This window comes from Bradysia coprophila, chromosome X (assembly GCF_014529535.1).
Source record: "Bradysia coprophila strain Holo2 chromosome X, BU_Bcop_v1, whole genome shotgun sequence".
NCBI lineage: Eukaryota > Metazoa > Arthropoda > Insecta > Diptera > Sciaridae > Bradysia > Bradysia coprophila.
In genome coordinates this window covers 9,616,010-9,642,742 of record NC_050737.1, presented here as the reverse complement: position 1 = coordinate 9,642,742, position 26,733 = coordinate 9,616,010, and the positions used below count along the sequence as shown (strand labels likewise).

General features: G+C 35.6%; 2 protein-coding genes across 5 annotated transcripts; one reads left to right on the top strand and one right to left on the bottom strand.

Moving 5' to 3' along the window:
• Positions 1-892: 892 nt before the first annotated feature.
• LOC119080714 (transmembrane protein 47) lies at positions 893-23,217 on the bottom strand. Of its 3 annotated transcripts, XM_037189202.1 has the most exons (7): positions 22,862-23,217; positions 20,263-20,458; positions 20,084-20,159; positions 4,206-4,392; positions 3,958-4,107; positions 3,771-3,833; positions 893-1,881 (listed from the first exon to the last, which is right to left on the bottom strand). In XM_037189202.1, the coding sequence occupies exons 3-7, from the start codon at positions 20,132-20,134 to the stop codon at positions 1,721-1,723; spliced, it is 612 nt and encodes a 203-aa protein (XP_037045097.1). In that variant the 5' UTR covers positions 20,135-20,159; positions 20,263-20,458; positions 22,862-23,217; the 3' UTR covers positions 893-1,720. The 3 variants fall into 3 exon arrangements, with proteins under 3 accessions (XP_037045097.1, XP_037045089.1, XP_037045106.1); XM_037189194.1 differs by lacking the exon at positions 20,263-20,458 and having other exon boundaries at positions 22,862-23,198; XM_037189211.1 differs by lacking the exons at positions 20,084-20,159; positions 20,263-20,458; positions 22,862-23,217 and adding an exon at positions 12,207-12,928.
• A 1,066-nt stretch (positions 23,218-24,283) lies between these two features.
• On the top strand, positions 24,284-25,188 carry LOC119080946 (single-stranded DNA-binding protein, mitochondrial-like). Of its 2 annotated transcripts, none has more exons than XM_037189577.1 (4): positions 24,284-24,449; positions 24,574-24,673; positions 24,727-24,835; positions 24,892-25,188. In XM_037189577.1, exons 1-4 carry the CDS (start codon positions 24,432-24,434, stop codon positions 25,103-25,105), a joined length of 441 nt encoding a protein of 146 aa, XP_037045472.1. In that variant the 5' UTR covers positions 24,284-24,431; the 3' UTR covers positions 25,106-25,188. The 2 variants fall into 2 exon arrangements, with proteins under 2 accessions (XP_037045472.1, XP_037045479.1); XM_037189584.1 differs by having other exon boundaries at positions 24,285-24,449; positions 24,598-24,673.
• The last annotated feature ends 1,545 nt before the right edge of the window (positions 25,189-26,733 follow it).

Genomic DNA, 26,733 nt, shown 5'->3' with positions numbered 1-26,733 from the left:
AATCCAACACTGAGGTGGGGAGAAAATATATATTTTCTCGCTTAAATTGTCACTTTGTTTTTGTTGTCAAATTTTTTTTTTATCAGATCAATGTTTTCGTTTCATGGAAAAACGGCTAATCACACCACGCACACAATGAAAAACGTTGTGTCCACCTCGGGGAAAAATATATAATTCCAACTCGAGCGATAAACGGCCATCGCTTCGTTCGGACTACAAAAAAAATGACGCTCTTGTTGGCATATCCTAATGTGTTATCTCGGTAACCAAATAACAATTGTATGTGTAAACTCAAATTTATCCGTTGAATTGGAACTATTGTCGATCAGTGATATTCGATTGGTATTCGTGCATATCGGGCATTTATAGCCCAGGTTGGATTCAGAATTATTCATAAACCATTTACGATTGAAATAGCAATAATGAACCAACATAACCAAAGATAATTTGGCTGTGGGGCATTTCATGTATGCAACATTATGTGTTCAAATAGTGATGAGTGCCGAGATACATCAGTGGCGTGTGATACTATGTCGGCGCAAGTTGAACGCCAAATGGTACTTTGATGGAAGTCGGTTAACTCAGTATTGTGGACATTAATTTAATTGCCGGTGAAGCGTTTAGGGTGTGACATAAATTTTGTGTGATATCATGTAGGAGAGGCGTCTCGAAATGTCCAGAGCTTTCGATTCGACTCGATCGCCGGCGGCTAGATTTAATCGGCGCCCTTGTCGAGACATCGCATTCGAAATGGTTCGATGCGTTTGTGTGATGAAAACTCTATTGTTATAACGTTGTAGAATATAAGCAGTAGATGATATTACCGACATGGAAATTATTTTGGAAGAGAATTTCATTCAAAGGAAAACATTTCTGGCGAAATTTTTTCGTGTGCTTCGTCAATCGAATCCAATTGTCTGTTTATGTTATGGTATTAAATTGAATGTTAAAATCATCGATAAAGTGCTATCAATCTTAACATTGCGGGGACCATAATGCAAAATTATTTCAAAGCTCTGCTTTTCATTTCATCTGTGATGTATAAAATGTAAAGGTTAACGTTCAAATGTGTCCACAGCAGACATATTATATTTTATGTTTTGGCATCATTGCCTAGTTTTCACTTGGTCGCATTAAGCCAATTAAATTTCAAAAGAATCACAATCGAATATTTAGATCGGAAGGGAGGGGAATTTTGAACAAAAACATAAAAAAATTGTTGCTGAATTCAAGTGATAACGTAAAAAAAATCATTTGTGCGAGCAGTGTAAATGTCTAGTAAGATTTTTAATTACTAAAAAGTGTATATGATTGAAGAACATAATTTAAATCAAATTCTTAATTTCAATAAGTATGGTGAGAAATATAAAATTAATTTATAAAATCAAAAATGCAACTACGTCCTAAAATAAGTCTTCGAATTGAAAATATGAGTTTCGATTCCATTACATTTTGGTTCAGAATTGAATGTTTGTAATTAATGTTTCTTTCTGTTGTTCTCTGATTTGGTTTTTTTGGTTTTTTGTATTCGTATTTTTCCATTTTTTGTTGGTTTTAATTTCTGTTAATATTGACGGAGGTTTTTGTTTTTTGTTTAAATTAATTTGATTTTTTTTTCTTCATAATTTTGTGTTTTGAGTTTTTCTTTTTTGTTTATTTTTTTCTTTTTATTGTAAAAAATAGTCTAGAGAACGACATCTGGCAGGGCGTGCGACCTGGCCTAGGCTCGCATTTGTGTGTCGTGCACGATTTTCCGTTCTTTGTAGTAGATCTCTTCCGATTCTTTGTCGCACAGCAAGAGCACAACAGCACCGAATAGGAATATTGCTGAACCCCAGCCGACGCCGTAGGCCCAGCCGAATTCCCACGTAGGACGATTGCCTTTACATAATATTTAGATTAGAACATGCAGATCAATTGGAATATAGGAGAGAGATTAAAATAATTCGGGCGAATAGAAATTCAATCCGAAGTGATGCTACCGGGGAAGAAAAATCGCCAGTGCTGCGTCGCATTTTTATTAGATCATGAAACGTTTCTGGATTTCTGATCCCCGTAGTGTGTTTGACGTGTCTGTGTGGTTACTACTTTTTATTTAAATATCAATCAAAAAATTCAGAAAATATTTATCGGAATTTTAATGGAGAGCTCGTTTAGAAATTACGCAATGTACAGCAGAACCAGACTGGCCACACAAAACTGGTGCATTCTCAATTCTGTATGACATGGTCTTCAAATTAGTTTTTTTTTTGCATGCACCTCTCAGTGCCCCCTTTGATAGCCGTGACGGCCCTGAGTCGCAGTCCTACATTCTTCATAGATTTTTTCCAAACCATTCCACCCCTTTCAATACCATAAAAAATCACGACCCTCTTAAAAATTCCCAGCAACATAAAAGCTTTCAGGTAAGGTTGGTCTTTAAAGTAGAGTGAGTCCTAATAACTAATAAATCGAATTAAATCAAATAGCTTCGAGTGGTATGATTCAATTCAATCGTTCGTATAATAGCAGATTACGTATTTATAGGAGAAGTGATGGAAAATGGAAACGAGGGTGATTGTGTTATCAAGCCCTTGGGCAAAAGATACATTCACTCAGGTAAATCCATTTTCCTTCATAATCCCATAGATACGTACGCTATTTTGCTCAACAATGCAAAACAAATTTTGGTAGCATGAAATAATGTCTATTGCCTCTCTCTAGGGAAACACTGTGCTGAGTTAAAAAATGTCATCGCATCACACAGGTTAAAATTGAATCTCGCCCCTTACGAAGCAGCCTCTCTTTCACTGAAAAGAAATCAGTTGGTCGCATCGTAGTTTCTATTTTTCACGTAATCTGAATTGTATTGGTGCTTCATCTTGAAAGTATACCGACCCAATTGCTTCCATTTGAACGATTACTCAAGTCGCCATAAACTTGTTCGAGGAATGTCGTCACCGCAATAGGTAGGTGAAGTTTTGTGGTATGTCCTACATTGAGTGTTCCTCCTACCCTCTTACTCTATGTGAAATTAGTCAGTGGTTTTTGTCAATTACTGTTACCCATGTTTTACCTATTAATCCCGTCGACCGAATATATTATCCACATTTTCAACTTTTCCTGTGTTAAAATGTATAACATTCCAGAAACTCTGCCCTTTCGATCCGAATAAAATATAAAATCGGTCGAACGATAGCTATGTGTTTTTTAGAAGCGAGGTGGATTTTTTTTTCTGCTGCTTAGGATATTACCAGCGATTTTTTCATGACGTTTTCTGGATTGTACAGCTCAAAACTTTCTGCAGCTAACGCAAGAGTGCATTAAATGCTAATTCTGCGATACTATACGAACTCAATCATAGGAATTAAGTCTCTCGTAATAATCTACAAAAAACAACCATCCCGTTATGATCATCGTATAAAAAGTTCGAGTGCACTTCAAAGACGAAATGATTTTTTTTTATATAGAATTCAACTTCGTTAATTAATAGCAAACGAAAGTTGTTGCACATAATTTTTGTATTTACGTAAATGGGAACGTTGTTCATCGAAAGAAAGTTCGTTACCAGGTCGTGGCATAGGTAAAATTAAAATCTCTGCATTTTAAAATTTAAATATTAATCAGTGACCTATATTGCATATTTATTCGCTGTTCAACCCTTTCTACCGTTTAAGTGAAATATATTTTGCTATTCGAAATCTACGACTAAACTGTGCTCCGAAAAAGAAAGAAATAAATTCGAGTAAAGAAATGGGAAAAACATTTTTTTTGTTGTTGTAACAACTCACCTAAATTAAGTTCGGCTGCAAAGCAAACGGGGTACAGAATCAACGCAACTAGAACGGAAATTACTGCAACAGAAAAAAAAACGGAGAGAGAAATCAATTAAGAGAAAAGCAATAAATTTTTCCAACAAAAATACCAAATTAGTGGAATTGACACAAAAAAAAAGGAAAATGGAAAAAATTCACTCACATGCGAGCAGCATTACTAAAACTGCATATCTATAAAACCGATACTTCACATTGTGATTTTGCGATCGCAATCCTAGACCAGTCAGAAGTGTGGCTATTGCATCCGTTATTAAACTTATAATACACAATGCGGCTGTGGCTTGAATATAAACTGAAATTCAGACAGGAGAAAAAAAAAGTTTCGTGTTAAAAATTGTAGAAATATAAATCATATCAAAAATTGTGCCAAACCCGGAATGGTCAACTTACAAACATCTCTACTTGCGTAGCAACCGGGTAGCCCGCCTAAACCAAATGGAAGTGGTGGAATGGCATCGTTTTCGATACAATGAAGGAACAGTCCTTCTCGAAATCCAGCTGCCATTAACCAGTCGGTGGAAGCTAAAGCCAGCACCATTAGTATGATAACAATGACGCCACAGATGAAGGCTATAACCTGGAAGCAAACAATGGAAATATTTGTTAGTCAAATGCGAATATTTATAATAAAAAAATAAAATTGTTGCAATTATGGCATCGAAATGAATGGAAACTTATCCGAAGCCGTAATTGACCGTATTTTGGTATAGCGAATGCATTGTCTGCCTTAGTTTAAAATTAATTACACCGTACGGCTTTCTGCGTTATCGTAAATATTTAACGAGTCCCGTTATTAAAATATTGCAGCCGCTCAGCAGTAACAAAATTATACTAATTTGTGCAGGCCTGTATTTATGGGGCGCTGTGGGTGGTCACTTTTTTTAACTTTCCCATTTGCCTTTACGAAGGACTGAGTCTTAACTTGCCTGAATTTTCGGTAGGTAGGACTGGGTGACGTAACATCATTTTAAGCGGAAATAAAATGCTGGAAAATCATACGATGGTTCTAGATCCGAAAACGACTTCAGTTGTTTTGGAACAGTTTGAGTCCGAAAACGTTTCAAACAATGACTTAGACTATGTCTTGCTAATCAAAATAAAACCCACGTATTTTTCTCGATGTTTTATAACAAAATCTTGTGAAACTGATATAGAATGAGTTTGGGCAAACAGTTTATCGAAAGAGTTCCTATAAATAATACGAACAGTGAAATGCAGAAAATGCTTCGCTTCAAATAGTCATCTTATTCGAAACGAAGCTATATGATTGAAATTTCATTTTTCTTATAATTTCTAATAATGTGACATGTCCCGTTTCTGCATTTAAATATTCATTAGTTCAATACGAACTCTTACGTGAAATTAGTACCAGAGCAAGTACTTCTAAGAGTCTTTGTTGACACAGGCCATCAGCGGAATAGGCCTACAGTCAACGTTCGTAAATCTATGCGACATAATTAAACTATCTAATGAAATGTTTGCGTTGCCTTTGAGCTCTATGCGAGCCGCAGAAAATAGTTTATTAAAACCGCATAAATTTCAAATATTGGCCTTATGAGAAAACTGATATGCATGGCTCCTGGTCTAGAATCTTTACGTCTCATTGCGAAGCAAAACCAGTTCAACAATTTTTAATGAACATGGAATTGGTATTTGCATCCTTTCATTGCTTGTCTTTAAGTTTGCCAGCCCTCTGAAAGCATTCAGTTTTGTTATTAAAAATAATAAATTTGAAGAAAAAAAAACGAAAAAGCAACGAAAAAACTTTTGTTTCACCTTAATTTATCTCGTTACGTGAAATATCGTCTATTGTATTTTACTCCTGTACACATTTTGTTGTCATGGCTTGTAATTCCAAAAAGTTATATTGTAATGGAGAAATTTATCCCTCTTTATTTTCTCTATTATCTGATCACAAGCGTGTGTTGGAACCGAGTCGTATAAAATATACCACAAAATAGTAGTATCATAGCTACTATTAATAAATGGCAATTTCACGGCTATATGTACGTACACAAAAGATATAGGTATAGACATAATATATGAGCGCATCGCATGAAAGGAGATTTTATTACTCTATTGTTTTATGCTTTAATTAAATTCAGATGAAAAGTCAATCAATAGTGACTACTTGGAATAGTTGTAAATATTTTGGTTCTTTCATAAATATTTTCACTAACAAACGTATTACAATATACATATTACATTAGATGGATCTATTGTTCAATTATTCATAACATGATTTCATGTTTTTATGATATTGTTATGTTGATAGGATGATAGCGTAGCGATGATAACGATGAAACGGATTTGAGCAGTTTCCTGTTCGAGGATGATTGTTGCGTTGTGTGGTGAGCGGTTGAATTTTGCATGAGATATTTTCGCGCATTAGCACATGACGCAACAAATTTCCAAGTTTTCGTTAATCAGTCGTAATAGTCTGTAAGATCTGTAATCCATTTTAATAGGACAAAACTTTCGAAACTTTAACGGTCTACAATATCATCGAAAGAAACGTTTTGGTTGATGGTGAAGGGCGAACAGAAATTGCAGGAGGGTGTTTTTTTTTAAGATTAAACGTTTTGTTTGCCTAATCCTAGGCTGAACCTCCCAAAGAAAGTTAGCCTGATCTCTTAAAGTGTCAAATTTTGAGGCTTAAGAGCTATCGCTTAGGATGTATTGTATTGTATGTTTCAACTCATTCAAGGAAAACATCAACAAGAGAAACATAGTGCCAGCCTATGAACAATTTCTACATTCGAGCTAGGAGAAGTGCTGACACACTGAATGACTCGATTGACGTAAATACGATGAATTTGTGTGAATAGCATACAGTTAGGCGAGATGCCACTTGTGCGCCTAACCAACTTCTTAGATTATTTGCATACTTTGAGGCGTTGTTCGGAAGTCACATAAGGCCGATAGTCCAGACTGAACTTGTTATTGGCAGTAAAAGGCTGCTATGGTGACCTAGGTTCTTAAAACCAACATTTGTGAGAAAAGTATGACGAAAAAGACCGCAAACGAACCCTGATCAAATAATAATTGGAAGATAAAAAGAATCGAAACACAGAAAAGAAAATCCGATCGTTAAGCATATTTGACAGCCGTGGTGAACCGAACACACAACCGGAAAGTTTTCAATTCAATCTAAAGTTAAGGCAGGAGGAGCTCGTTAAAGTAATGTCACCACATCAGGTAATGTACGAATGCAACTCCTTGAAAAACGGAATCGTTCGTTTGTTGCGATGAAAAGCAACAACTTTAATTACATTTTATTGTCTACCTGACTACCGTCCATTAAATTTTCATCTTAAATATTTATAATATGACGTTTGGTACTATGTGTGCACCACTAGAGACGAAACTTGAAATTTTATTGAAACGGCAATAACCCAACAATTAAAACTTTCCAAACTATAATTGTGGGTTAACATTTAATAAGATATCATATCATGTCATGTTTCTTGCCATCACAACACTCCCCTCGCCTGATAAATCTGTCTGTACTGTGTATACAAAACTCTGTTTCTTAAAACAAAAATTATGTAATCAGACGGTTGATGCTAACTCAATTTCTGGAGAGAGCGAAAAAAGAGCGTATTACTAAACACGGAATGTTTCAGCTTCAGGGTGAACCACATTTAATTTCATTAAATTCAAAACTATGTCAACCCGCGCCAAACAACTTTTCATTTTGGTATATTCCTCTTTCATGTCACGTATCTCGATTAGCAACTCCTACAACATGCTAGCTAGTTAAGAAAGTTGATTTTAAACACCATGCAATACATTTTTTATCTCTGAAAGAAAACCCAAGCATTGCAGCCGCAACCGGGGTGAAAAGAAAATTTCGACTGAAAACTTTTTACACTAATTTGAGGCGGTCGTCGTCGTCGTCGTCAAAAGCTATAAGGAAAAAAATCGCCTTGACATTTTGAAGAAATAAAAATGGATTTTCTTCGTAAATGATTGTTTACTGTATACGACTGAGATAGCGGCTTCAGTTTTTGTTTGGGACATTCAACGCATGTATCTGATACAAAAAGCGGTGAATTGAGAGAAAACAAACGTAATTTCGTCAATTATTCAGCAATTTAGTGAGACATATTGGCTGCCCGAAAATACGAACAACCGCTTTCGGTTGCTATTACTTTATCAGTTTATCAGTTTACATAAGTCTAATGGACAGTGTTCAAGATGTCGAACATGTATACAAATACAATGTCAATATAAGTACAATAGAAACGGGGTTAATCGCTTAAATGTTCGGATCTTAAGCAAAGATTCCATATTTTAGCATATAAAGTGGAAAGTTTTCTTCTTTCTGTTATTTAAGATGCTGGATAATAAACCACTAGCATATAAGCAAGCGTTTCGACAACACACTCATTCTTATGCTTATGCTGCATGTTTCGGTTTAATCTTCTTAAGAGAAAAACTTATGTTTGGTTAGTTTTTTGTTGTTTAAACAGTCCTTGACATTAAATTACACGTACGTACAGTGTGTTGTTTGCTAAATAGACAAAGTACTTTACTCGTTGAATCTAATTTATTGTACCGAGACACTATCCGCACGGTGTATGTTCGGTAATGTGCTTTATGCACTAAAATAAAGGAGAAGAAGAACAACCCATTTTCGAAACGTTTTATAGTTGTCTATAAAATATGTTTTTCTGGCGCTTGTGGATGTGTTACACCAGCCCTATTCATCATGTGAGAAAAGCTTTTAAAATCTTTCAAAAAATATAAATATTACAAAGTGCTTTGTTCTCGGATAGATGCTATATTTGTGGAAATGTTGTGGAAATGTATAACATAAGAGGCATAAGGTGCTTTCGATGCCACGTCATCATATACTTATATTATGACTACATTGTGAAAGATTGGTTGGGATGCAGAGTTTTCACTTTTTTGATTTATAAAGGAAAAAATTACGTTGACACTTGACTTTTTCTGTTGGTACAATGTTGCATTAAAATAAAATTGCAGCTCTTTTCACAGAACGATTTACAGAAAAAGTGATACAGAAATGTAAAAAAAAAGGAAAATGGTTTTATGGGCAATGAGGGCAGATATCATCTTAAATATCAAGCTGTAAATGAGAGGATGAATTATCGAAGGGAAAATGTAGCTACTGAAATCGAACGTATTTTCCAGCGGACTTTTTTATATGTGCCGTGCCTAGAAGCCAAAATCACTAAAAAAAAATCTCGATGCTTGTGTGGGTAGTGAGAGGTGGTCGAATCTCATCTCGAAAAAGTACACTTTTATTATGGAGTCCTTTCCAGATACATTAAAGCTGCATAGTCTCGCGAAGTCTCGTTAGAAAGGTAATTGCATGCACTTTTGGGGCAAATAAGGTCTAATTGGGTTTAAAATTCATCCACACTGAGATATGGATAGTTAAAAGCTTTCCATTGACACCATTCGTACATGGGTAATGACGTCACATGTATATATCAGCAGCATTTTGCAATAACCATGTTTAAAGACATTTTTTAAATGGTAGAAACTTGGCTTTTACAAAATGGTGTCCATGTCCCTCATAAGGTCATGGCTTTATACCTATTCCATATTCTTACAGTATATAAGACGAGGCAGGCCCACTGTTTACTATAGTCTATGACTAATGCGGTCTTCTACGGCCAAAAGCATGTTTAAAAAATGAAGTAAAAGATTTAAAATAAATCTCTTTAAAATACAAATGCAGTAAAACTGTTGATATGTTTGTCGTCTGTGTAAGCTTCATAAATTTCATTGTTAATGATGTCATCAAAAATTCTAACTTTACTTTTCAGCACTATCCGACCAAAGTTTAAAAGCTAGTTTAAGAGTTTGGTCTGGATTTCTACGAATCACAGACGGGACGGTATCTTATGCAAAAAATAAAAGTTTCAAACGATGTGAACTGCTCCGTTTAAGTACGTTAAACAAGAGTCAACGAATCGCCAAAAAAATCCCAGAATGTATGTGTATATGTTTATCCCCCTTTTACATGCTATACTTTAAATGGTTCATTATATGAAAGACGGCAAACGTTCTGTCTGTGGCACCATGTAGAGATAAATTCATTCAACAGAATAAAATTGGTAATCGATCAAATATATCATATGGGAAAAAGTCTTTCTTGATTTAAACCTTTATGTACGTATACGTACATAAATATGAACACAAATCCCACCAAATTGCTCTATCCGATTGTTAGTGAAATATTTGTTCAATGTGACCAACTTTGTCGTTCCATCTTTTTTTTTCTTCTTCGTTAACAACTAAAAGTTCCTTTAAAGAAAAGTTTCGGAAAACCTCAACATACGTGTTTCGTGTAGTTACCTGAAACATCTAACAAGTAGAAAAGAAAAAGAAATCATTTTCAAAAGTGATCAACACAAAGTACATAGAAGAGTTTCTGGTGTGTGTACCTTTTCCAACTTCTATATCGAAAGTACGTGAATCGAAACGTAATGGAAAATTAGACGAAGTACGGGGAAATTCATTGGAAAAAGGCAAAACATTGTCAACGATTTTATGCGGAAAATAGCGATTTGTTTAGTAATATTTGCAGTGAATATGATCTTAGCATTTATCACATTCAGACTAGTCACCAGTACTCCACGGCAGTTTTGAATTCTACGGATTTTATTTTTGAGGCCGCCAGGAAGGCCGTAAAGAGAACCGGACTTTATATTTCAGCCGTCATCGGATAAATTGGGGCAAAATGAATGCATTGGTCTCAAATGACGAATTAGAAATACAACCTGTATTGCCAGACAAGTCAAAAATTCTCCATTACAGCACCAATTTATATTGGTGACGGCATACGTTCGGGCTATTCTAAGGCTCAAAAATGAAGTGTTAAACTCAAGGTCGGGTCGCACTGTCCTCTGTTCTTTTGCATTCAAAATAAAATTGAAATTTGCTGCAAATTCAACAGATTTTTTTTGGTACATGGCATAATTCCCGACATAATTCCAAATATATTCAAGTTTCGAGAAATATGAACGGAGCACGAAATTCTCTCAATCATTGTCAATAATTTTCAATTGAGCTGCTTATAACCAACGGATCGATGTATGTAATTTGGACATAAAAACATTTCTACCCATGTCGAAGGTTTCCCATTCCACTGAGTGAAACTCAACATTAAACCCACCTACGGATAATGCAGAATTGTGGTATTTTTGGAATAGAATAAAGCAAACTGAATAACATCTTCGGTTTGAATTAATTGAATTGTTGTCTTGTATCTCGTGTAAATGTACTTAAAACATTCGTCAAACATTTCAGTCGCCATATTTATAGTCTGCGTACACAAAGCCGCTGCTCAGTAATATTTTATTTTCGAACTTTTCTCTATCCAAACTTTGGAGATTGATCAATTTTTCAGCACGTCGACGACTGGATTTTTTTTTAGATGCTCTAACCAGAGAGAGACTAATTACCCACGTGGGCGAAATATTGTTCATATGCTGAATGCAAAATGTCCTGTTGAAATACGGCTTTGAATATTAAGGACTTCAAGCCCTCGATTTTCCTCGAATTTACCATTGACCAATTTTTTCTGTCTACCAACCGACAGACATTACATAGGCAATTATGGAGAGAAACATTAAAAATGCATCAACAATCCACACAAAGAATCGTTGAATAATTAAATTTTATGCGACAGTCTGGTAAAATAATACATCGTCAAGGTACTCAAGCGTTTAATCAAAATTTAACAAACGGATAATAGACGTTCATTTAAACGTGATGCTGTGGCTGTGAATTATAAATGAAGTTGAAATCGTTCAGGGTTGTTGTTTTTTTTTGTCATTATCTTTTAGGTGCCGCTGCGAATGCGAACATTCCGAAATAATCAGTTTGAGCCAAAAGCATCAATTCCAATTAATATCCCGTGTGTTTCAATTACAACATTAATTGTAATTGTAATTATATCCGACATTTTAATTCTACCGAAACTATCACTTTTCTGTTTTTCATAATCACTCAACGACAAAAACAATTTCATTTCAATTAAGCATCCCCTGCAAATGGAACTTCCCATCTGCAGACAAAGGCTATTATATTCATTACAAAATAAACAGACACAAAAAGCCATTTTCTTCACACATAAACTAGACGGAATTATGTGTGCACACAACAACGCACATATATATTTCATATTATGTAGGATAACGTTTTAAAACGGGAGACCTGTTATTTGGGAAAATCTATATAAAATACGGTAGGTACGTAAACACCATTTATAATTATAGAGGATGTTGTCAACGTTTCAGATTTTCAATAATTCATGAATGGAAAAACACAAACACATCCTGATATCATGTACGAGATAATAATAACAATAAAAAAAGAGTCATTCAATGGTAACTGTGTAATCCAATTTACCTGAGCTATGTGGTTGGCAGCCATCGAAACCAAAAATTAATTGGTAACTTGTGTCACATTCACATTAAACTCTCTCCGATATGTTGAAAAGTGGAATATGTTTCGGGGATTTTTTTTTTAATAATAAATGATTTACAACGATTTAATAGCATTCGAGCGCCATAATAATGTTTTTCGAAACACATAAAAATTGATTATTTTCTTCCCCCGTTCGTCGCGTATATGTAGATATATATGTTCGAACAACACTTGTACACAATCACCTTTCTTTTGCTTACTTTCTGGAAGGAAAAACCACACCAAACATACAAACAATGCGAACGCACAAAGTGTCTGCTGATACCCAAGCCCACAACAAGAGAAATATATCTAAAAATTTCTTAAGTCTGTTTCTGGGTTGAAACTCATTGAGAAACGAAATATATTTTTGGTGGCGCTTCTATTACTTCTTTCGTGTGTTTCTCTCACAATTCACATTTCCACAGAAATTTTCACACATTTTCACGATTATCGATGGAACTGATGCTGGAAAAATGTTTTGTTTTTGGCAAAATGGAAATAAAAAAACTTTTTTTTTAATGTTTCTTTACTAGAATAGTTCGATTCGAATGATAATTTTCATGTCAAGAAAAGGAAAAACTGAATGGTGGAAAAACATAAAAGAGAAATTATATTGTTTCAAGAGCCAGAGTGGATACTTGTCGCGATGGAAATATGACTGGTGGATGTGTTTCAGTATTTCTGTGTATATATTCCGTTGTGGGGGCGCAATTTTTTTTATATTTGTTTAGTCTATAAGGGTATGGTCGGCGTTTGCGCATATAAATGGAACTTTCATATCCATGGCTATTTTACGTGTGTATAGACTCATTTGCACAATAATAAAATGTCATGTGTTGGTGGTGGTGTGCAAAAAATATAATTCTTAGACTCGTGACATGTTCAATGTTGCAGAGTGCTCCCGTCGCAATTTCTTCCACGTGAGTTTTTTTTTTTTTGTCAAAGCAAACAACGTCAATCGACTGATGACGATGATAATAATAGCATACAGCTCCTGAAATCTATACCAATTTGTGAAGGTTTCAGCGATTGTCATGGGATTTTGTTTCAATTCAGATTGTAAAATTTCTTGCGAACATTAATGGTTCGAGATTTGGTAAGCCTTGACAGTGTTATTCACTGAGTCTACAACAAGGCAAGTTTTGTCCTTCCTCTCAAAGAACTTTGATCAATGAACGAAGCTGGTGTTCTTGACCAGTATAGAAACAATCTTGATCAAAAATAAATAGTGCAAGGATATACCGTTCCCCCAATCATATTAGGCGCAGAATAGCTATGCTCAACTGGCACAGATTCACGTTCTGCAACACTTTTCGTACGGGTTCATTTTATGCACACAGGCCAATTATGCTTGTAACTAGTTTTCTTATTATATGCAATATGCACAACGGGGGTGAGATATTTGGCTGTGATTTGTTTCGCTTTATTTTTTTGGTTGGTTTTTCAAGGAAATTTGATGATTAATGAAATTAATTTGGCACACACGAATACATAAAGATTCTGAAAATGTGTCGTAAGACTTCATTTTTCATTTATCGCTGAAAAAGCTGTCAACTGCAACATTAATTACTTTTCTCGTGAACTGATTCTTATGATGATGATGCTTTTGCATGAATGGCGGTGGTGGATAATAAAAAATCTACAAACTGTTTATACCATTAAGCCATTTAATTGCGCTTCCTTGATCGTAAAACAAATAAAAATAATAAAGAAAAGAAAATCCATGTAGACATGTCTGCAATTTGTTTGTCTTATCGTCGATTTTTGTATAGTTATAGCACAAGCTATAAGGTATATGTTACGATATTGAGTGGTACCACGAAGAAAAGTTTTCTTCGTAAGGTCAATTAATATGGTCGAATAAGCATACGAGTTGGGCGGTGAATATAAATACAACAAAGACGTTTGTCATAAAAGCATTAAATCAAACCAATTTTTTTTTGGCAAGATGCTCAAAGTTAGACGTAAGATAGTAGGGCTTAACACATTAGGCAAACAGATTAAATCTGATCTGTATTTAAAATTAGTTTCCTTATTGTGTTATTAACGAGGGAGGGTTTCTTCAAGAATCTTCGCTACATGGGAACAATACAAACTGTTCTTCCATGTGATTATTATGTTAGAGATAATAAGCGTCTGATAAAATAGTTTTTCTAACGATATCACTTAACATGAAAACAGCCGAATAAGTGAAACACACAAGTGACCTGCCAAGTCTGAGGACAAGGATTAATCTTAAATGTGTGTAAATCTTGGACTCGTTTTTGAATCCAGCTAAAAGAGACTTTCTATTGGGATTGAATACACTAGCAGCTATGAAACAACGAGAACAAAGTCGCTGTCGAGTCGGCAGTGCCGAAAATTAGTTCTTGTTCAGCAGATACGAAAACACACTTTTCTCGGAAATGGTTTCTGTTCAAATGCAAACTCCACACTTTTATAATTAACGAATTTTGCCAATAGATTTGCATCAACAGTTTTTGAAGGTACTATTTACCACATTATGCTACTTTCTTGTTTGCTTTGTAGTTATTGTTTAAATTGCAGCCCCATACATATGCTGCTGCTCTGCGTTCCAATTAGTACAGGCTTTTGTAATGGAAATGTGCAACAATGTGAAAAACATATTTGCTGTCTGTCATTCCGTTTTTGAGATATTGTAAACTGGGTTGGAAAAAAAAATAATTGTGGAGGTGGAGGTGTCGATTTTCATCAGAAAATTTATGTCGATGGTTTTAGTTTGATGGGTACGAGATGAGATTTTTGTTTTTCATTCATGCGGTGGTATCGATAGCACACTTCGCTTTTTGCACTTGTGTTATCAACAGGAAATATTCAATAAAACTTGAAATTCGAAGTTCTTCGATCTAGAAGTTTAGATAATACCCGCAGCAAGTTGGAAGTGTCAACTTTTCCTATACATCGCACATGCGTTAAGGGGGAGGGGTGTTCGAGGAAACGTGACAGTTGTTACAAATTTGGGGTAATTTCGACCCTTTTCGCATGAGAATCGACGACTGAAGAAACGGCGACTATTCGTTCAGGAACTCATCGTTTCTTCAGAAAGTTCTTCAGGAAATCGCTGTTTCCTCACATTTTGTAAACATTTTTTGGAAAATTTGGTAAAGAAACGGTGAGAAGAATCAACGACTTCCTAAAGAAGCGAAAACTTTCTGAAGAAAAACGGCGAGCTCCTGAAAAAACGACGAATCGTCGCCGTTTCTTTAGGAAGTTGTCAATGCTCAGGTCGCCAAATTTTCAAGACGATCTTCATTTGTAAACGGCCCATAGTACTCTTTTCCCAATAAAGGTTAATTTCGCTATATTTCGTTCCTAAGTTCGCTTATCAAATTTCCTATGCTCGTTTCTTGACTTTTCGTCATTTTTTTATTTTTGAAAATTCTCAAGAATTTATTCCTTAAAATTGGCCCTGAAAGATAAGCTAAAAATGTTTTTTTGGCTTGAGAATTGCCAATACTTTCTCGTAACAGAAAACCAACGAATCTGCACTGACTCGAAGACGAAAGCTCTAGAGAGTTACGATACGTCGCAACGTTCTCGTCTAAACATGAAATTTCCTTACCAACTTCCTGTTGCTATGTAGGCGCTCTATCACAAAACTGGTTACCGTGTGTAAGTTTTGATATCAGCATTTGTACAAAAAAAAAGTCGAAGTGAAGACTTTGCACAAAACTAAACGAAAAATTCCATTAAATATGTTAAATTGGAGCAAGGCGGTTCTTTTGAACTAAATGCTCACGGCAATATGTACATTTCAGATAAGGGTATCAGATACCTTCCACTCGATTATTACGGTGGTTGTATAACATGTATGGTATACAACGGGGGATGTAGTATATGAATATCGATCGCATATGGTATCGAGATAAATCCGCACAGCAAAAAAAAAGAGAGCGTCAACAAATCAAATTGGAAATGTTTGAATGACCATCAGTTCGGTTTTAACAATGTCAGAATCAATCGTTTCAAACGTTATGCATAACGACCCAAACAAAAAACAAAAAAAAAGCTAACTAACGTTCAGATGCAATGAAAATGTACATTTTTGGGGTGATACCAAAAAAAAAGAGAAAAAAATTCATCATCACATATCCACTCCTATGCGGACAGCCTATATATAAAACGAGTTAAATAAAATCCCGAAATTTTTGCGAAACAAAAACTTTTACATTCTGTAAGCCACATTTGAATAAATTTAAATAAAAACTATACAGAAAGGTATTTTAGTGTCATTTTCTGCTTTCATATTTTATGAACGCTCATTGTTTTGACTGTACAACGTTCGATGTGGTGGTGGTGGTGGTTTACGTATCGCTCATTCTTTTTAAATTTTTTTTTATTATTTTGGAGGTAGATTTATAATAATTTCCAGTTACAAAAGACGGCTATGTGCCCGGAGACATAAGGCATTGCCATGTATAGCACACAATCGTATAATATAGAAAAACCGCGGATTCATAAATAATTCAAAAATGAAAATGCAAAATGTTTGAATTTTGCATAGCAAAGTACATAATTTCCCAGCTTAATGTTTGCTGAAATGGTTATTTATGTGAGCAATGAGCACTGCTATGTTACGACTATGAAATTCCCGTTATCTGACCAACAAAACCCCGGTCGTTGTCTACCTTTCGCCGAGACAGAAATTCAAAATCTTCAATCCCACTTGGCCGATCAAATGGACTCTCATTGAAAATCATTTTAATTCGAAATGGGTATAAATAACCGTCTCTGATGATTTATATTTTTGCACAAAATAAGAGATAAAGGACAGTTCCAAGCATCCAGTCTGACACAATAATGTATAGCAGCAACATTCGAACGAGAATTTCATGTCCGGCGAACGGAAATGAGAAAATGGAAAAATCAGTTAACAATTTGTTGACAGTGTTCGAATTATTGTGTTTGCTTGTGCTGGACTGCTCGTATGCTAATGGGTAATTGCCCATATAGATGTAGTCTCACTCGTTCCAGTGACATTAGGCGTTAGGAGCAGAAAATAGTCCGGTTCCTTTTTCTATATGTTGAATTACTACAGAGGGAAAGTAAAGTAAGTCAAGTGGAACAACTTCTTGATGGTCACATGTGGGAACAGGATTTCCGGTTAATTTTTCTGTGATCAGAATGTAACCACAAAACTCCCTCCAACCGGGAAGCACACTCTCTCTTAACCGGCCGGGTAAAGAATGTTGTAAAAAATCAGCTTATGCCAGGTCAAAGCTGAAATATTTACATGCGATGTAAGGCGCTTTAGCCTGGTCTTACAATGTAAACATTTTGGTTTTTGCTGCAATTGCATCTTTGCTTATTGCACCCAATTTCGACAATTTTCATGTGCATATCACGAAAGCTCAATGTATTGTTCAAGCTCTTAACAAAACCATTTACCTACTGAAATATGTATTATGTCTGCATGGCACTGTTGCTAACTCGCTTGATTATTTTTTCAGAAATGGATGTTCTGAACAGAAGAAAAACAATAATACAAACAGAATGATAGCTGCCACAGTCGGAATTGAGCTCAATACACCCACGTTGAATAGCAAGCACGCTACCGAACAGTGTTTTGTAGAGCAAATGAACAACACATCGAATTTCTGGCACACAAAACACCCTCTGCTGTGCTGAAATTGAATACAATGAAGCTGCAGCTATTATCAATATTCTCATTTGCACATTTTCATAGGAATACCGTTTTCGAGGCAACCGGTAGAGCTGTGCAGGCCACCTGAATTTTTATCCGGTTAGACTGCACTTTGAAATTATCGAATTTGGTAAGGTTCGGACTTTTCTGTTTAAATCCAGCTTGAACTCCGTTGCTTTAGATTATTATTTTTTGTCTGCTCCGAAAAAGGAGATCGAGAAATGTCGATCGCCTTAAGTGAATTGGAATTTTTAGTTTGTGTACAGAAGATGTTATACCTTATCACAAACGAACGAATTTTCCATTTGTTTGGAGTCGACCAAACTTATCTCAAAATCAATATTTTGGTTTTCTAAGCATTCAATTCGGTTGGTGTTTCATGACTTTTTATTCCAAACACAGCGTAATTGAAGGCACAATTCAAAATTATTTCTCTCTGTTTGAATTTTTTGTGAGAGTGAAATTGATAGCCTCATATCATCAGAGTCAGATGTAAGCCAAAATTGACATCTCATGCTTTTGTTTAACATTTTTTTAAAAATAATTTTCGTTAACATCAATTGAATGAATTGATCGATACAGTTTGGATCGCACTTCGAAAATATCGATTCGAACCGGTCCCTTGGGCCTGTCGGTTTTCGAAAAACTTTCGGCTCGCGCCGCTCTAGCAAACGGTAACTGCTGCTGATCGGGAGTTTTATATATGAAATCCTGATGAAATGAAACGGGAGCGAAAGTTTACTTTCGTTGCCATTAGTAAAAGATAAAGTCACATTTCGAAGAAATTGAATAAAGTTCGACGCCCCCTAATTTAACGAAATTCCGTGAATATTGAGCTAAGTTTCTCGTTATTTTACACTTCGTGGAAGTAAAAATACATTTTCCTATTCGTATTCTGCCTGGAGAACAAAATCATCTTTGCACATGCTAACAAGCATGGAATTTTTTTTCCAACTGATGATGCTGTTGCTATCACTATAACATTCTTTTCAATGCGTCAATGGTGTTATATATACACACACAGTTAAAATTCATTAAATTGGAATACTTGAGATGAGTAAAATTTTCTAATTTTCTACACATTCAGAACGGTAGACTTGAACTTTACAGCGTTCCTAATAATTTTCATTCTTCCATCTATTTTCCCTTTAAACTAAATTGGAATTTACTGAATTTCTTAATTGAACGGTAGTGCAGCGCATTTTGCTCGGCATTTTGCTGGTGCAGGTTCTCTAAATGGAATTATATGAAGTTCACTTCTGAAATTTCATCACTATATCCGATAATACGATATAAACTAAGGTAACAGCGTTCGTTCGTCATTTCCGGAACAGATTTGTGATAACTTCGAGAGATTCTCTACACAAACTACAAATTGACCATTGTATTATTGTGAACAAGAAAAGGTATTCCAAAGAACGGATACCTAAAATTATTAATAGCCACTAGAGAAACAGTACGGTGAACATTTACCCATTCAATACACACGCTTTGTAGAAGGCCCACATTGTAATTATGCTTCTTGGAGCTTCAGCGAAATTTGAGCCTCATTTGTATTCAAACGGAATGTTTAATTTATTATCGGAATTCGAAAATTGGGCTTACAGCTCGAAGTACTTTCCAGCATCTAATTTACAGAAGAGATGATTGTAGTGAAAATGAATTTTGTGATAGGAGTTTTAACTCTAGATGCAATACCAAAAATAACCCTCATCTAGAGTTATGACTCTCGAGGAATTGTAACTCTCAAGAAATTGGAAAACTCGAGTTGTTGTACCTCTCGAAGAGTTGTAACTCTTAAAAAGTTGTAACTCTCCAAGGAGCTGCAAGACTTCAGGAGTTGTAATTATCTAGTTCAAACCCTCGAAGAGCAGTAACAGTAACTCTTAAGGAGGTTCAACTATTGAGGACAACAGAAAATCACCCTACCTCAACAAAACAAGAGCAGACGAAACTGCCCTATAGTGTTCGAGCTTTTCGTCCACAAAAAGGCGAATAAGAATCAAAGACTCAACACCGAGTAATTGAGTAAAATGTGGGGTCTGAGAAGACGTTGATGTTTTTATTGAAAGGTCCATAATACGGTACCCAGTTATTTAGCCAATAGTTCCAACTCTTACATCAAATGGTTAATAATTTTTGACAAACTTACTTTTAACGGTCTGGTTATTGTAACTGTTTCTATAGTTGTCATCGGTGCCATTTTGGACGGTGACGGTCGTCTAGAGCTGTAGTAGTGTAAAGAACGAAGAAGGAAGAAAAAAAAAACGATAAGTTGCGTTCACAATCAGCAGCGACATTAAAATGCATAAATAGGTCAATGGTACTCACATTCAATGATAATTGCAGATCCTTCGAATGTATTTACAGTTTGAAAAAAGAAAGAAGGAAGGAGAAACGACTTCCTTTTCTCGTTGTTGGCTTAAAACTCAAACAAATAACTGTTGATTGTAAAACTTGTAGCTGCCGTTTTACTTATTGCAGTATAAGTAAGCACTTTTGTTATTGACTTTTTCCGGATTAAGGGCTTCAGTCCAAGCGTATATGAAAATGGCACACACAAAAAATAAAACGAAAACGAAAAAAAAGAGAAAAAAAACGTTTGTTAGTTTCACAAATTAAAGTATTTCCAGTGGGTGAATTAATTCATTCCAAAACTTTATACTGTACACTCTAATGAAACTGCATAAATTACATTCTACGTCTACCGCTAAAATCACATTTACTCGATGGGAAGCATTAACCATTTTTCTGACGTACAGCAAAAATCTCAAGCGAACATACCAAAATGTATAAATTTGTGTATACGAGTCCCGATTATTATTTTTTTCCTTCTCTCATGCGGTAAGGATGTGATTTCCATCATGCTACATCTACTTAAGATGTTAATGCGGAGAAATACTCTTATCAACCGCTTTACATTAAATATTGCAACTTGTAAATTGCTTCACTTCCGACAGGTTTTCTTACATTATTCATGCAGCGCTGTGCAAAGTAAGAAAAAAAAGCACTTTCAGCTATTTCCCGGTAATAAAAAAAAAGTTTTGCTACACAAAAATGCTCTTGCAAACTTTAGAGATCGCGGTGAAAAGAAGATACAACTGGAAATACCAGTGCGGTTGATGTTGTTGATATGCACGAGGTAATTCAGCGACATTACGTTATTACGTTAAAGAAAACTGTAGAGTTAGTGGCTGTTTTTGTAAGTGTTGTGGAATTCTGAACCTATTCCTGTAGCGTCATAAAAACATCAGAAATCTACTATTTGTCTACGTGCAATTTTCGAACGATGCATTACGTACGGTTTCCACTCAACAAAAAATAATCTGTTTGAGAGCCGTGATAGAGCGAGCTGTCAAGTGAACAAAGCAAAAATTTTAAAAATTCAATTTTGTCTCTCAAAAGGAGTACTTTTTTGGTAAGTGGAAATCAAGCCTTGCCCAATACAGTTGACAAAGACATGTACATAGGACTGTCGAACCCTAAGTTTCCTCATTTTATTCTGATAAAGCGTTGGGTAATTTGCACAGAACGACATGAAAACTCCTCAATTTGAAATTTGTCTATCAGATAACCACGGGAAGAATAATGGTTATGAAAAGAGTATCAAAGGATTTTAAAAACGTTTATAATTTACGTTCGTGGAAATCATAAAAATGGAAAAAGTCTATGAACAAAAAATAACGTTGCAAGCAATGGTAATATCAATAGCAGTAATAAAATGGCCGCATGTAGCTCCAAAATGAAACTCGATTTCATTACGCAAGGGACTCACGTAGAATGTAGTGAGAGTGAACTTAACGAACTGTCAAACACACAAAGGTCTAATGTCAGCCCCGTCAGCCCCGAATGTGAAAAGACCCAAAACCAGAAAACCTTTCTAGGAATTTTATCGATCAGCCGATCTAACAAAGAAATTAAATTACAACGAAACTGTCGACCAAGTTAAGGGTCAATATTCGTCTAGTCAGATCGCGAACTGGTCATTGCTGCAGTGATTTTTTTTACTACACAATATCTGAGAATACAAGTCGATTGGGCGTTACCCGAGGAGCTGACAGTATTTTTATAAGGATTTAGGCCGACTTGTCGATTTTTGTGTGGGCCGCCCGTAGTGCCGATAGGTATCCAGTTCGCTCCAGACATTGTTTGACTGGATATAGAAATGACGTCGAAATTTCTTGAAATGACCTTAATCTATGCACGGACAACGGAAAATAATTATCAACCACTTGGACCAGTTTTGACTGTAGAGCTACCATTAAGCGACGACTAACTTTATAGACAATATTTTCTCATCCTTTCTCACAGACTGCGTTCTGAATTTTGAATCTCAAATGTAATTGTTCGTTCCCGCTAATCAATATCCAGTAGCTCAATACACATTGCTTCGCTCATAAAACAGGTAAACAAAAACACAACGATCCGATGTTTTTTGAACGTCTGCTATGATTTCTGTATTGGATTTTGCTCTGCATGATGCGAAATTGGATGTCTCTAAATCGTAAATGGTTTTTGAAATATTTTTGAATTCAATCAAACATGAAAACCGCAAAAATGTGAACCATTGCATAGCAAGCAACGTTATTTACAATGATACTTTTGTTGACAAAACATTTGTTGACCTTCAAGCACAGCTACAATATTCTGTCATCATCATCGTAATTGATGTTCGAATTCAATTTTTTTTATAGACTCGATGACACAAAAAAATCAGTTTTGTTATTAAAATAATTAATTAAAGAGCCGTGTGTACAAAATTACAATTGAAATTATGGCTAGAGTGTGAATAAACCAGAGATTTTTTCAACTATTTTTAGAAAGTTGTTCATGCTGAACACATCACTCAAACATCGGACACACAACATTCATCAAACAAAACGGGAATAAATCCAGTAAAATGCATTAGACCACAGGCAAATTGTTATACCTTTCCTTGTAATAATCTAGTGTCACCGAGTCTGTATCAAATTCACTGTAATCGGGCAGAGAGTCCCCTTCGAAACTGTTGAATCCTCCGAGAATATTTTGTTGATGATATTTTGCAGCCTTTTCACTCCTTGGAACAAACGAATTCGACATTGCAATTTTCGACTCAAAATCACTTTGTTGCGGACGGTTATTCGTTGACATCCAAATAATTAAATAAAAATAATTTTGGTAAAAGAAAACAATCGAGAACTTAAGTTTAGAAACTAAAACTTCACTTATGTTTGACTATATTTGTACAAAATGGTTCACTGGATGTTCACTTGTAGATTTTGTTCATTCTTTTCTTTATGACGGCGAGATCGTATAACACGCGTGTGTGTGTGTTTAGTAGAGAGCGCCGCGAATCATCTGCCAAATTATGTACGCGTTCACTTTTAATTAGTAAAATTTTGTATAATCATCCACAGAATCTTTTACAGTTCAGAGGTCACACAACTTAAGATGAGTGCACAGTATTCACTGATGAGTGAAAAACGTCTGAGAATTGAAATTGAAAAATATATCCTCGCAAAATGATTAAAAAAATGACAGAAAATGAATGAGCCAAATGTCATTTTTTTTATGTAAACTTTGAATAGTTTCACGAACTGTTCTAAACTACTAACTTTTAGAACATATTTTATTGTCCCCTGGGCCCAGTTGAGGATGCAGTTCAAACTGAATTACTAAATTTCAAGAAATCACCAAATTTAGTCAAGAATGATTTATTTAAAAAAATAATACTTCTATTCACACCGTAAGTCCGCTGCAAATTCAAATTCCTTATTTTTGACGTTACGCTTTGGTCACGGCCGCAGTATGAGTGAACCCTGAAAATTTTTCTTGTTTCTTTTTGTATGTACCCACAGTGTAACAGTTCTAAAAACTTGTATAAACTGTGCTAATGGCACTCAAAACGACCATGTAACTTATTATATACTCAGCAGAGAGACGAAGTGTTCCAGTTCGCCATAACACAATTGGTTCCAAAACTGCGCTAGATACACACACTCTTAGCACGACTTATAACGGTTTTTAGCACGCAGTTAGTCTGCGGGTAAACAGAAACAGAACAAGACCCATAGGTCTGCTTAAAAGCCATACGAATTGTCAAATTACTGTCAATTTATATGAAAACCGATCTCTGTGAATCAAATCGTGTTGGTTCGGCCATTCAAAATTCGTGTTTACAGTTAGTAAAATCATCAAAAGTGATGTGTATCTAATAAAATTGCGATGTGTGACCTCCACAACAGTGCACAGTCTTTATAGCACAAAATAAGGTATCAGAAAATTCGTTCAGTTTTTGACATTCCAAATGTCATGAACTACTTTTTTTACGTTAGTGAATCAAAACGTGATGAATATCGTGAATGAACGTACTCGGCAATAAAGCGAGATGAACCATATCATTGTAAACATTGTAGAACTCTACGTGTGTGGTTATCATCTTGCATTAAATTTGGTTTCAATAAATAAACAATTTGTGATGCAACCATCTGTAAAACTAATTTAAATACACCGCCGAAATGATTCGTAATCTAATGGTAATTTAATTTGGATAAAAGTATAGTAAACTGCCGTGATAATTCCTTATTTTAGTAACGCATCCTCTAGTATTGCGAATCTTCATGAGTATTTACCACCTGCATTCTCTTACCTTCGTCTTAGCGATTAATTCCGTTTACATTTCAGTTCTCATCAAATATATTGCGCAACACCAGCCAACAGTTGAGACGTTATGCCAGCAATCAACCTACCTACGAAAAGAGTATGTGTTTCATTTCAGTTCTCTACTAATCTACCATTACCATTTGCTCCCAGGTGTCGTTAATGTAACACTGCTCGGACGAGCTGGAAAAGATCCCGAACAACGCGAAAAAGGAGATCGTTCAATTGTGACATTTTCGGTCGCTACCAGTCACAGTTACAAGTGAGTGTTAGCAGCGATGTGATTTGTTTCATTAACTCTAATTCCACAACAAACAGAGACGAAAATGGTGAAATGGCAAGATGTTCTGCCTGGCATCAGATTGTTGTATTCAATGAATCGCTGGGGCGTTTGGTTTTTAATAATCTTAAAAAGGGACAACGAACGATGGTTACCGGTAAAATGGCATATAGAGAAGTTGTCGATGAGGATGGAAATCCAAAACAGCTCATAAATGTTGTTGCTGACGATGTAATAGTAATGAAAAATTAGCGAAGCTAAGTAGTTTTAGTATCCTTGTAAATAATAGAATTACTCTGGAAGACTGAAAAAATACATTTTTTTCGGAAATCTCAGACATCTTTCGATATATTTATATGCTTCCTACTGCGGGACGAAAGAAAAAAATGTAAACCCACGGGCCGAAAGTGACAGATATGTTAGCCCACGCGCCGAAAGCTTCCGCCCCTTTGGCTTACATTTTTCTGTCACTTTCGGCCCTTGGGCTTACATTTTTCAACTTTCGTCCCCAGTAGGCAGCATATAAAACTTAATACGTAACTCTTTCGACCTCCTCAATCGATACGTAAATAACTATTGTAACTATGAATGAATTTGAAGTCATTAAGTTAGACCTATCAAATTTGAGAAGTCACTTTAAGCACAAAACACACTTCACTCAGAGTTTACTCACCATTTACTCTAAAATAATGGCAATACAAAGAATTCTGGCGAAAAAGAAAATTGAGCTGTCGACATTGATTGAACGTCTCAGTAATTTGAAACATCACGTCGCTTTTTATATCCTGAAACACTGCTTCGCGATACCGAAATTTTGAATTTTGAAGAACATCTTTATGACATGGACAATATGATTAAGCTTGTTTTGGAAAAAACAATAAATTCTTGTCTAAATGATGAACAGTGGACAATTGCCAGTCTTCCAATACAAAATGGAGGCCTCGGGATCAGAAAAATCAAAGATATCGCACTACCAGCATTTCTAGCTTCCGTCAATTCGGTGGCCGAACATGATGTTTCCACAAATTTCGGATGAGTCGGTCATTGCAAGTTACATGGATAGCTTACGCTTGTGGTCAGCGATATATGACTACAACTTACCAGAAAACCAAATGATCCAAAAAGCATGGGACATCATCTCCATTGAAAAAATCGTGAATTCATTAACGCTGTCAACCGAGGAACAAAAAGCACGATACAACGCTTCAATTGCAAAGGAATCTAGTGCCTGGCTAACCGTATTACCATCACGACAATTTGGAAGTCTACTCGACAACAATACTTTTCGTATCTCGGTTGCATTGCGTTTAGGATGTGACATTTGCATACCACACAAGTGCAAATGTGGAGTCCAAGTGGACAAGAATGGAATTCACGGCCTGTCCTGTAAATATAGTGCTGGAAGACACGCCTGTCACAGCGACATGAACAACATTTTGTGCAGAGGTCTTCGATCAGCCAATATCCCAGCAAGACTCGAACCGCAAATTTTCAGAGACAGTGGAAAAAGAGCAGATGGCGTTACTCTGGTCCCATGGTACAATGGTAAAATGCTCGTATGGGTTGCTACAATAAGAGATACGCTCGCGCCTTCATACGTACATTCATCATCGTTAAGAACTGGCAGTGTGGCGCGACGAGGAGCAACAGAAAAATGTAATGACTACAAAAAAATCGTTGAAGATAATTACATCTTTTTACCTTTTTCATGTGAAACACTGGGACCATGGTGCGCGGAGGCTTTGGACTTTATTGGAAAATTGGGAAATCTTCTTAAAATGTCAACAGGAGAATCACGATCATAGCAATACCTGACGCAACGCATAAGCCTCTCAATACAAAGGACAAATGCTGCCCGTATAATGGGAACATTTGTAAAC